Genomic DNA, 13137 nt, shown 5'->3' on the forward strand with positions numbered 1-13137 from the left:
TGCCAGCCCAGCTGTGGTCTCAGCAGAACCGACGCAGCATAATTCATCCCCTCGCATCTCTTTATAGGAAGCACTGCTGTGCAATGCATCCACGACACAGGGCCTCATGTTTCAGACCTGCAGTTCCTTGCAAACTGCCGCTGCATGATGCATCCTCAATGCAGGACCTCGCAGCACTCCACAACCAGGTTTTAAGGTGCTTTGTTCAGCAGGTTTAACTGGGTCCCTGCATCTTGCTCATGCTCAAAAGCAGATGTCCTGAACTTGTGAATTTTTACTGGTCCTTAAAAGTCCATATCTCTAATTCTATTAATTAGATTTGTTCTTGTTTTGGTGTCAAATAATTGATTAAAATATACTAAATTTTTCTAAATATGTGTGGAATTTTTCTTGTGCTGTGTTTTCACCTTATTAGAGTTTGAAGTGCTGCATAAATACTTTATATTTTGCATCTAAGTTATGCGTGACTACTTTTGTGCCAAGCTACCAGAGGGTTAAGCACATGTTAATGTGGGGTTTGCTGTTGTTTCACCCTGACAAGGATTGTCCGTTGCTGCTTGAGTAGGGTTTCAGACCCCTCAACCAGTAACCCAATTTATTACAGAATCACACACACCAAAACACTTGCCTCATATCTGTGACAGTCCATCACACATAATACCTACATACCGCTTTAACAATTTGTCATAAAAAGCCCACTAAAATCAATGCAGGTTTTTCACACTAGCATTTGAAGCCTTCTGTCTTTGTCATATCTTTTTAATAATAAACAGGTTAAAACTATAGACATAACTTTTTCCAATAAACCAGTAAGGTCTACAACCTTTCCATTTTGCTTTGACTCCATAACCAATATAGGCATTCTGAAATGCTAGTAAAATGGTAGCCATCATGCGTACAATTGAATACAGTTGACAAAACAGTGTACAACATCTCTCAAATGCCCAAATACTGATTATCACCGTGAAAACCCCATGTTCCAGTGTTTATCAGATCGGGTAACCAACACTAAATTTTTTGCCTAGTACAGTAGGATGCTGGGAGTTACATAACTAACGCTACGCTTGCTGTAGTTGCAAGCGCGGCCGCCTCATCATACATTAAATGGTGCGCAATTTAAAGTGCGAGTGAGGAGAGGGGGCTGAGGGACCATGCGGCCCAGGACAGACTGGTGCGGCCTTAATTTAATGATTGCCAATTCTAACCTTGCCTGGTCTTCTGCCGCAGGCCAGGCCTCAGGTGAGTCAGTCTGCCGCCTACACATTCTCAAGTTTGAAAAGTTATCTCACACTGCATATTTTTCATGTCTTCAATGGAATGTGTGTGTGTTTGTATAAAAACACACTTATTGATTCATCGCATCCATCTCTCCTCTCTAGCTCCGACCTCTCAGTGTATAAATAGACACCTTTCAGGATCATTCGGCAAAGGCCTAGATCTCTGGTAATGCGAGACAAGAAAGAGCCTTCTTGTAATCTGATTTAGGAAATGCGAGCATGTTCTTGTAAGCATTGGAATTATAAATGCACAGCTGGACAGTGTAATATCACATTTCTTTCACGATACGGAGGAGTGACATATTCCTCCTATGTGAGTCTTACAGCAGCACAACATGCATGTCTGTTTTCTACAACGTTGTGTTACACTATGACTATGGGCTCAACTATTTACCTTCTGCCAAGGAGTGAATATGGTCAGGTTACATATCAGAGAATTGTCACGGCGGACGTTCCATTTCAGCAGCACTGACTTTTGCTTTAATCATGTATCTTTTAAAACTCAATCTTGTGGTGGCTGGCTTTCGAATTTCTTCTTTTTATAAAAAAAAGGCGTGACCAATGCACGCTTCACTGCTCTGTTTTCTACAGAATTCATTATATTACAGAGGGTTCAGATGATGACATGCGGAAATAAAAGGGTGGCAGGCTGCCATAACAGAGACATGAGGACACGTAAAATCTTTAGAAAGTACAAAAAAACTTGATCCTTCCCTGACTTTCCTCAAAAGATCCATTGTGAGGTACAATGACATCATGCTCCCCTAAGGCACCCTTCTCTCTCGCACTCCATCCAGCCTCTGGATATTTTGCTGCTCCCGTACTCCGGGACTGTCTGCTAGACTGCGGTCTTCCTGCGTAGTCCCCGAAACTTGTTCCTCATGGCCAGAGCCCGACATTTCTGTGGACCTCCTTGGCGGAAGCCTCCCCCTTCTCCCCAGCATGGCAGGACCTTGCTTGATCCCCATAGGGATGTCCTGCTAATCTCTCCAAAAATGCAGCTAAATCCTTTAAACATTCCATCCTAAAAAGTCATCCTGAGACCCTAGTCTCCGATTTGCGATTCAGCACGGACAAGGGTACAATCATTAATGACCTCATCTTCCACTCCGGGAAAAAACCCCTACCGCGCAAAGCCTTCTCAGACCTCCTTAAGGTACACAGAACATTCCATATGGCTATAACTCAGAACCGCATTTTCAGCAAACCTTTGTGCCGACCTCACCATCATGATCCAAGCTCCACCTAAAGTCCTCAATAAATTTGCGGACCTCTTCACCCTTCTTAAAAATGAAGTACACAATCTACCTCCATCCACGCTCCTGCTGCACCATCCCTCGCCCAATCTGCCATGGGTACAAAAAAACAGTCACAAACCATCCTTCCTAGGGGGATGTATGTCATTACAACGCACACTTTTACATCACATACCTTTATAAGGCATTTTTTACACCGCAACATTCATTACAACGCATTCCATTACAACGCATGCCATTACAACAAAATATTTGAAACTACCTTTACAACGCATTCCACTACAACGCATACTACACTTGTAACGCATACCATTACAACGCATACTATTACATTACATGTAAGGTAAGTATTGGATAGAGTAGGGCTAAAAATTACTATTCTAACTCCAGGGGGTGCAACAGTAGGGTAAGTGTTGGATAGTGTAGGGGTAAAAATTACTATTCTAACTCCAGGGGGTGCAACAGTAGGGTAAGTGTTGGATAGTGTAGGGGTTAAAATAACTATTCTAACTCCGGGGGTGCAACAGTAGGGTAAGTGTTGGATAGTGTAGGGGTTAAAATTACTATTCTAAATCCAAGGGGTGCAACAGTAGGGTAAGTGTTGTATAGTGTAGGTATGCGTTGTAATTTTATGCGTTGTAATGACTGCGTTGTAAAGGTACGCCTTGTAGTGGTATGCATTGTAGTAACATGCGTTGTAATGGTTGCGTTTAAATGGAATGCGTTGTAATGGATGTTGCGTTGTAATAGTTTCGTTGTAAAGGTAGTGCGTTGTAAAAGTTGCGTTGTAAGTGTTGTTTCCCTTCCTAGGGCTCCTGACACTGGTCAACCGAGCCCCAACAACAGGCCACCAACACATACCAACTGATGTGTGCCCAAACCTCTTACCTCCCTCCTACAAGCTGTTCCCTCTCTCATGGTGTCTGAAACTCCTCTTAGGTCTATTGACTCTAGCCCGCAACTTCTTCCCTCTCTCACGGTTTTGGAAACTCCACCTAGGACTCTCGACTTTAGCCGACCCAGCCCCTCCACCATGCTACCAGCTCCTGCCACCAGAGGCGGTACCATACCTCTAACCTCCTGCCTGCAAAATCTCCCCTCTCATAGGGACACTGAAACTCAGGCAAGGGCTCATGACACTGCTTGACTCAGCCTCACTACTAGGCTACCAGCACATCCCATCAGAAACACTTCCACTCCTCCTCCCACTCCTCCGGCCCCCTGCCCCCCAGAGCATCTCTCCTTTTGGGATTTAGATCATCTCCACCGCAGAGCTACAAAACTAACCCTTAGCATCCACAACTCCATTCTGGATGTAGAAAACCTCCTGCACCTCACAGAACTCTCCGTCTTGAACTTCAAGCTCTTGCAGAACTGTACTCCCCCCTCTTCTGCCCAGCCTCCCGCGCACCCTTTACCGCTATCCCTGAGACACCTGTGCCATCTCTCTGATGAGGAAACTCTAGCTCTCCTCCGTACCTACAAACCGTCCCTCACAACGCCTAGCCCTCTAGACCTCACGGGTGAAGAATAACAGACTTCCTCATTAGCTACGATTTGGCCCTGATTAGCCCATACCCCCCAGATCTGAGTGACAAACACCCTAGCCACACTGTTGCATCCAACCCCAACAGATCAGCTACCCTCCGTGACAGAGGAGTGATCAACAGCAACCTAGCACTAGTACCCATCTTTGCCCCTACTCTAGAGACTCACTCCGACCCCCCACTATCAGGCCTCTTAATTAACTGCCACTCAGCAGTAAAGCATGCCTCCAACATCGCCGATCTCATCCTGAGCCAAAAATCAGACTTAGCGGTCTTGACTGAATCTTGGCTCAATGAATCCTCATCGCCCTGCCTAGACCTCTTAATCCCACCCAATTACATTATCTAATGCAGGACAGGCAATCCTATAAAAAAGGGGGCAGCATTGCCTGCATCTACCGCTCCAACCTCCTTGTTACTGAACTTCTGACTGATTCTACAGACTCCTGCGAATACCTTGTGTTGCATCTTAGTTTAGCTTTTAGTTATTATTATTGTCGCGTGCTAAGGCGCGTGCTTCATGTTGTTTGTAATTGAAATGTAGCGGGCGCGGGGAAGAGGATTCGAAAGGGGTTGAGGGACACTTAGGAACTGGATTTCTACCTGGGCAGATGTACTCTTCGTGATGCATTTACTCCTTCATTAAAGCTCTGAAGAAAGTATCTTTTCGTGTGTTTTCCACTTTTTAAAAGTGGCGACAAGGGAGAAACGCACCCTTTCTGGTATTATTTTTTTAAAAAGCTGATTTCGACAATTTCTACGGCGATTGACATTATTTAAACTTCAGGAGTATAATCAACTTTCCGATTAAGGAAATTATTTCCGGTTTCATTCTCCAAAGACATTCGTTTAATATTTAAGAGGTATTTGTAAGTACATCATGGACTAATGTGAAGCGGATCATGACATGGTGTGTTATCAAAGTTACAAATAGCTGGGTTAACTGTTGCTTCTGAAAAATGCAAGTTTGCAGTATCGGAAATTGAATATCTGGGACACACCTTGTCTGCTGAGGGTGTCAAACCAAAACAAAACTTAATTAATGCAATCAAAAATGCTCCATCGCCTACTGATAAAGAACAACTTAGATCCTTTCTCCCAGTCACTCATGCTTGCTTTTCTCAGAATACATAGGATGACGATTGGAATGGTTTCAATAAGTATTTATTGGTCAAGCGTCAGTCCAGTATCCAACGACAGGAAATGACAAATGTAATCGCTAGTACCAATATCGTAAAAAGTAGATACATTTCTACCATAGTGCTAATAAGATAAATAAAAGCATATTACATAAAGCAATAGCATTGGCGTACTCCTATGATGCGTATTGGACCGTACATAGCCTAGAGGTGTAGGTGAAGCATGTATGTGTAAGTGTTAGGATATGTACTAATGGAATGTTATGGAGCCAAGGATTCCCCAGGGAAGTGCTAACCCCTCACCTGATGGTTCTGAATGAAGAACCCTGTCTTTGCATCGAAGATGGCATCCCGCAAGGGATGTCAGATCTCTGCTTGTCAAAGAATCAGCCTGCAGAGTCTTCATACAGCTTGGAAGGAATTCTCCTCTGCCTTGGTAAGGGGGAGTGAGAGTATTTTATACTAAAGTGGTCACTATGGGGTATTTCTACAATCGATATGTTTGGAAAACATTCGATCATCCCCTGCTAATCCTTTTTTGAACAAACATGAGCATATGCAGCTGGTGTTGGCCATGAATGAAAAAAGTGGTGACCCATGTACAGAATAAATCTACCGTGCCCGAGGACATGTTTTGTGTCAGTTACAGGGATTAAGATATGGTACCAAGAGCCCGATGTAGGAGAGACAGAAGTAAACTACTGGGTAAAAGGTCACCTGTGTAAGACAGGTATGTCATGTGGATGGGACGCAATGTGTGCAATCGGTATATAAATGATGGAACTAACCTAAGGGGCATGACAGGGGCAGATTGTTGTGAATTGGAGTGGGTCAGATTGGAGTGGGGAAGATTGGATTGTGGCAGATTGTTTTGGACTGGAGTGGGGCAGATTGGGATGGGTTGGGATGATTGGAGTTTGGTTAATTGGAGTGGATTGGTTTGGCGTGAATGTTTCAATTCAATTGGTCTGGGGTGGATTGGTTTGAGTGGGACAGATTGGTGTGGGGTAAGGTGGGGTGGATTGGCATGGATGTGAGTGGGGCAGATTGGAGTGGGGTGGATTGGGATGCACTGTATGATTATGTGTAATACATTATTTCAGAATCTACACATAAGAAAAAGCGATGTCGCTTTTCGTAAGGATAATCCTCATCTTGCGAGAACAGCACCCATGAGCAAAAACAATAGAAACATGAGTGCAAAGTGGGGAAAGAAGACTAGACAGAATAAAGGAAAGTTGACTATAGAAAATAAAACTTTGCAATTTTGTTTTTCCAGCTGGGCACGTTTTCACCAGCTACACGCCTTTCATTTGCAGAGCACTGGAAGTTAAAAAGAACAAAATAGTCCCTCAATCATGGCAGGAACGGCTGATGGGCAAGGATTAAGTTGAATAAATCAGTGCTTGGTCCCTGCTCCACAGAGAGGAATAGAAATAATGTTAGACCTTCACTGCTGAATAACAACGACCTAAAAAAGAGTCTCACGCAAACCAAAAAAATGGGTAAGCAATGGGCGGGCTCCAAACTCTTTTTGTATACAAGAGTTTCTCGCAAGCGTGATGCATGCGCTAACATATGCTCTTGCTGACTCGACCCTAATAAATGTGTTCTTGTGTAATTTAACTAGCGCTCATGTAGAGCGCTCAAATAGCTTTGGTCCACGCTATACAAAATTGCAAAAAAAAGAACCATAAAAAGTGGAGTCGACATTAACAGTACCGTAAAAGATATGAACATTGAAGAGTGATTTGCATGGATATTGGCAAAGGTGTGTATCAGAATGCTAGTTGGAATAACCACACATGGAATTTTTGTGGAATCTGCCCTTCCGGTCCCTTTCATTGACAAACTTAGGCAACGGAGACAATGAGCAAACATACCGTCCAATTAAAATTACCACTGGTAGCGTCATTGCACCTATTCATCCCTCTCATTACTGTTGAAAAGTATCTACTCCTTCACTATGTTCCCCTTGTACCTTCATTTGATATATCTTCCCTTTCCTAGAAATCCATCACCCAGTCCTCAGCTCCATGAATGCTTGGTGAATTCTTACTTTTGTTCTTCAAAGCTGTAATAAAAAGAACTAAATTGAAAGCTATTTACTTTAATTTCTTTCCTAGATTCAATTCCTGCAATTACAGTCACAGTTCTGTGTTTATACGTCTGTGTGACGGCACATTCACCTTTACATATAGAGTTTCATGCATCTTCTCTTACATTCGATTAACCTACCCACATATGCACAAATCCATCCATCCATCTTTTCACCAATCATATGGCTTTTTAACTGTATTCTCTACCTTCCTACCCAGCAATCCATCAAACCACCAAGCTGCTGTCTTTTTATCTGTCTATCTATCTGTCCATTCATTCATCCATCTATCCATTCATCCATCCTTCCATCTTGCTGTCTGCCTGTTTTCCCTGCCTGGAGGTCCATCCATCCATCCAGTCCATCCACTCATTCACCCATCCACCCAATCTAAACTATCAGTGCACAAAGTTCTATTTTCTTTCCGTTTAGTACTTAAGTATTCTCCCACAAAACATTTTTCCTCAACCATATAAGAGAATAACACACTTAGGTTAGATTAAGCAATGGCATTTCTCTGTGTGGCTTTCTTGAAGGCATTCTTAAACTCACTGTTCCTCAAAGTGTAGATGAAAGGGTTAAGCAGTGGAGTCACAACAGTGTACATGACACTGACAATCCGGTTGTATTCCAACGAAGAGCTAGACACTGGACGGAAGTAAATGAAGATGTCTGTTCCATAGAACAAGGTGACCACAATTAGGTGAGATGAGCAGGTAGAGAAGGCCCTAGCCCTCTCCTCTGCTGATGGGATCCTCAAGATGGTTGAGATGATTCGGACATAAGAGATCAAAGTGAAGAGAAAGGGTCCCATAACCACGAGTGGCCCTTCTGTAAAGATAACTATCTCATGGGCAGAGTTGTCAGAGCAAGACAGCTTCAAGAGTGGTGGTAGATCACAGAAGAAGTGATTGATGACAACATCCCCACAGAAAGACATTCGGGACATCATCGTGGTGTGAAGTAAGGAGTGCAGATTGGCGAACACCCAAGACACAATCACCAACATTATGCAAATCTTTCTTCTCATAAGCATAGCATAGTGCAATGGCCTGCAGATGGCAACATAGCGATCATATGCCATTGAAGCCAAGAGAAAGAACTCTGTACTCCCAACAGTGAGAAGAAACGACATTTGGGCAAGGCATTCAGATAAGGTAATATTGGTCTGGTTGAGTACAAGGTTGACTAATAATTTGGGTATGGTGCATGAAATCAAACACATGTCCACAAATGAGAGATTTTCAAGGAAGAAGTACATGGGTTTATGAAGAACAGAGTTGGCTTGGACAATGGTAATGATTAAACCATTGCCTCCTATGGTCATGATGTACACTGTCAGAAACAATGTGCAAAGTAGGGCTCTATGGTTTGGAAAGTCTGAGAAGCCAACAAGGAAGAATTTGACCTCTGAAGTCCCATTTTTGGTTTCCATTTTTGAGAGCTGCCAGATAGGTCATGAGTTAATTAGCTCTGTAGGGCACAAAAGTTATATCTTCCATCAATTTCATAGGATAAATAAATGTATTCATGGCATTTCAAAATGTTTTATTAAACATATAATCTGCAAATAATTTACATTTTCACTGGAGTTTCAAAGAAATATTTTATGCTTTATTAGGACAAGTGGGGCTTCATTTATTTAAATCACTACTCCTCATTAAACTTTGGTGAAAGGGTACAGTTTCAGTGCACTACAAAATCAGTACAAACCACTCTTCTAAAAAATGAATCTTTTTATTTTGACAATGATTTTGATGGCCTTCATCCCAGATACATTGTTCCTTTCATAGACACAATTCTGAACTTTACCTTCTCAAGAGCATTTTTGTCTAAGTTTCTTTTATATCTCAAGGTAATTGCCAACCGGGGCAGCACAACACACTTTTTGTATCTAACTCACACTCACCCATTTTTTTTTACTTTGACCCAGTCTCATGCGACTAGTTGTCTACAGTTGGCGATTTGATCTTTTAGGTGCTAGTTTTTACTTTACATTTTAAAAGTTCATAACTCTGGTTATACTGATTGGATTTTTCTTGTTTTGGTGCCAAATAATTTGTTAAAGTCAGAGACATGGTCCCAACTAGGAGACACAAGCACAGATCAAGATTGTGACAGAGCCTTTAAGGCCCTACTGCCTTAAATGCATGAAGAAATCAACACACTTAGAAGACATTTTCAAAGTTGTGCCATATCCATTTACTCATAAATTGGTCCCTGTTTTCTAATAAAGGACAAGACCTCTCGGCACAGCATTAGTGTGTCCTGGTGAATTACATAAGCAACATTGTTATACAACCTGGGTTCTAGTTAGTTCTCAAGCTTAGTTTGTAGATCGTATCCAAATCACAGCAGGACATACATTTGGTTGGGTGTAAGAATATGGACGTCCAATCAGAATTAATCATGTTCATACAATAAATAGGTGCGTAGAGCAAAAGTTTACAATCCTACTCTCATATATATCTCAAACTATACCCACCATATCACCATAACGCCAATACCTCCTAAGAGATACACAGGCAGATGTAAAGAACTTCTCATATGTTTATGCTATTCATTGTCATTTCCAGATCATAACATCAAACTGGCATTTGATTTGGCATGTTTAGTTGGTAGTGCTACTAATTGAGTGTGCCTTCAGTAGTTAGAATGCTCTATTTTTGTATAACTTCTCTGCCTTTTATACGCAAAGGCAGAACATAATTGATAGAAAGTAACATACCCTCTAATTTAATTACAAATTGTTACATTTGAAACAGGACTATCAAGAAGTATTAAGCTATATTACCATGTTAAATTCTTTATTAAATTAGGCTAACTTAGACGGATTGGCCCAGAGAGAATATATCAACCTTAATGTGTCAGGATCTTCAGACTGAAATTAAAATATTGTCCACAGGTAGTAAATTCCCTTGCTAAGAATGCAGTGCTTATGGTCCAAGCATTACAGTTAGATCAGTGTCTTGTTGAATGCCATTTAGAGAAAATAAAATTGGGGACAAGCTTGCCAGTTGTACATCCTCAGTTAGAAGACAGTCAAAGTTTAGAATCTCAACAATGGAAGTGGGTAGGGGCCCTATATCAAAAGAAGAAAGAGAGAAAAAAGACCCACTGCAATTGTACTCATAATGTTGTCTGGTCATTTTGTTTGCTTAGTTCAATCAGATCCAGAATAACTAAGAATCAAGCGATTATAACATCACATACAAAAGGCAAAAGGTAACAAAAAGATTGAACTTCATGATTATGGAAGGACATGCTTTTCTTAGGTGAAGACAATAACTCAGTTCGAAAGGTGTAATGAATAACATTTTATTTATTTATCTATGTATTTGGTGTTTTCTATAGTGCGCACATGACCCAATCAACAATCAGTTTCTGTCTATGTATGAGCCTTTGAAGCCTACAGCAAGGGATAAGTATTTATCTAACAGTGGCACAAGCTTAAAATGTATAAATAATATACATATTATATCTTACTGGGCCTCAACTCGAGTTACAGTAGTACATCTCATGTCATACTAACATTTAAATGAATACACTGCTAAAAAAACTAGGAGTCCACACTGGTTAGAATGATACAAGTCCAGTCAAATACCCATGTGGCTTGATAGAGGTACCTTTTATTAGCCATCGTCAATGTAATCTTGCAAAGGGAATTAAGGAATCCAGCAGAGTTGATTGTAGCCGATAGAGCTGAATAGATTAAAACAAGCTGACTAGTGCTGTCCCCTGTTTCATTGCTCTGTGATTAGCAGGACTATCCTCCTGTTTACCTTTACCTACTAGAGCAGCTGAAGGTAAAAGAACAAGGATTGTCTGTAGTTCTCAGAAGGAGCCTAAGAATGGTCTGCTGTTAGTTAAGGGAGGAGTTTATTCATTTTGAATCGTGACACAGAGGTGATTCCTCTAATATTCGGTGGAAGTGAATTCCAAATTCTTGGTGCAACTCCTGAGAATGCTCTATCATATGTCATCTTCCTTCAGAAGAATGTTGGTTTCAGTTAGAAATCCGCGGACCCCCTCGAAGATCTAATGTCTTTCAGAAATCGTAATTTTCTGTACAAGGTAAAATTGTGTTTTGTAGTGAACAGCTTTGTGTGTAATACAAGCAATCTTTAGCTGTATTCTTGCCTCGTATGGTAGCCATTTGAGCACTTTCAAATGTGGAGTGATGTGGTCAAATTTTTTTGTATCCGTTATGAGTCTAGCTGCAGCATTGAGGCAAGCTTTTAGTTGCGCTGTTGAAATCTAGTCATGTAGTCATGTGTAGCTAATTCGACTATTTCTATGAAAATTATTTGATCAGATGTTCTGGGAAAATGATTGTTTCAGGACCATTAGATTTAGGAGCCTTAGAGCTTAAAAGTATATTAAAATTGCTCAATCTCCACAGATTCTTGTAATTATGAAAAAAGTGGCTAAAGAGACTACGGGCCATATGTATGAAAAGCGCATTTTGCAATTCTCAAATTGCAATTTTTAGGGAATCGCAATTAGAGAATCGCAAAATGCAATGTATGTAGGATTTTCTAAATATTTTGTGAATCCTACATATTCCTTATTTGTGAATCACGAATTGTGATTCGCAAATAAGGAATACCTTTCCATTCTTTCCTATGGGCTAGAAGGTCTATAGGAATGAACTGGACGACATTCTCAATTTGCAATTCCCAATTAGAGAATCACAAATTGAGAATGCAATTTCAAGGTTGCAAGGGTGTCAGTATGACACCCTGTTGCACCCCTGACATAAGCATGTGTGCACATGTGGCGCACATACATGCCCTAAGGGCATGTATGTGCGCCACATGGCACGTTGAAATTTTTTAAAAAGTGCATCTTTCAAAGAAATCGCAAATTACCACCAACCTGAAGTTGGTGGTAATTTGTGATTCCTTAAGCCAAAATCGCACAACTTGGGTGCTTCCTACATTGCATTTAAGGAATTGCAAATTGGGATTCCTTCAATGCATTCGCAAAATAGGGAATCACAAATTTTGTGATTCCTTATTTTGCGAGTGGGTTTTTGTGTGCTACATTGCACACTGCCTAAATTGCGATCGCAAAAGCTGAAATTCTGCTAATTTAAGCGTTGGCGATTGCAATTTGGCTTCATACATATGGCCGTATGGCACTTGGGGCCAGATGTATAAAGCTTTTTATGGTCACAAAAGTCCCTCATCACAGAATCGGGCCGTTTGTAACCAGAAAAAGCATATGGCTGAGATACCCGCCACCCCCTCTCAACACAATCCCCAAAGGAGGGAAACCGGAAACAGTTCTTGAAGTTTTTGGAAGAGGGAGGGAGTGACCCTCCCCGGCCGTATTTATTAAAACAAAATTTAAACGTTAAACAGTTTCATATTAATGTACAATTTCATAACCACATTGCGATGTTTGGCTAACCTTAACAGATTCTCTAATACAGAGGTTCTCCTAGCCGAACTACCAACCTGCAAAACATTTTCTTGAAATAATGAAATTGTACATCCTAACGTTTAAGGGCCAACGGCAAGGTCGTAACCGGTGTCAAGATCCCTAACCAGAAATACCCCCCCCACTTGGGAGGAGCGACAGCACTGAGGCGTACCCCAAGTGCAACTACCAATTTCCCTTGACTTGACGGGGGCCCCAATAAACTCGACGCCACTTAAAGGTCGTTCGAGGACTCGTGTGAGTATCTAGAAGGTAGCGTAGACCTCCCCCCAAACCCCACACAACTTACCACATCTGCCGTCGCAGACGTCACTGGCCCCGGGAAATTCCCCAGGAGGGGGCTGTAACCCCTCCTACACAGGAAGGGGCCTTGAC

At 41.5% G+C, this 13137-nt stretch overlaps 1 protein-coding gene across 1 annotated transcript; it reads right to left on the reverse strand.

The window, feature by feature from the left end:
* Window positions 1–7816: 7816 nt before the first annotated feature.
* On the reverse strand, window positions 7817–8752 carry LOC147684506 (olfactory receptor 1f45-like). Its single transcript, XM_086939669.1, has one exon. The coding sequence runs from the start codon at window positions 8750–8752 to the stop codon at window positions 7817–7819; it is 936 nt and encodes a 311-aa protein (XP_086795795.1).
* Between the last annotated feature and the right edge of the window lie 4385 nt (window positions 8753–13137).

This window comes from Lissotriton vulgaris, chromosome 10 (genome assembly GCF_964263255.1).
Source record: "Lissotriton vulgaris chromosome 10, aLisVul1.2, whole genome shotgun sequence".
Lineage (NCBI taxonomy): Eukaryota > Metazoa > Chordata > Amphibia > Caudata > Salamandridae > Lissotriton > Lissotriton vulgaris.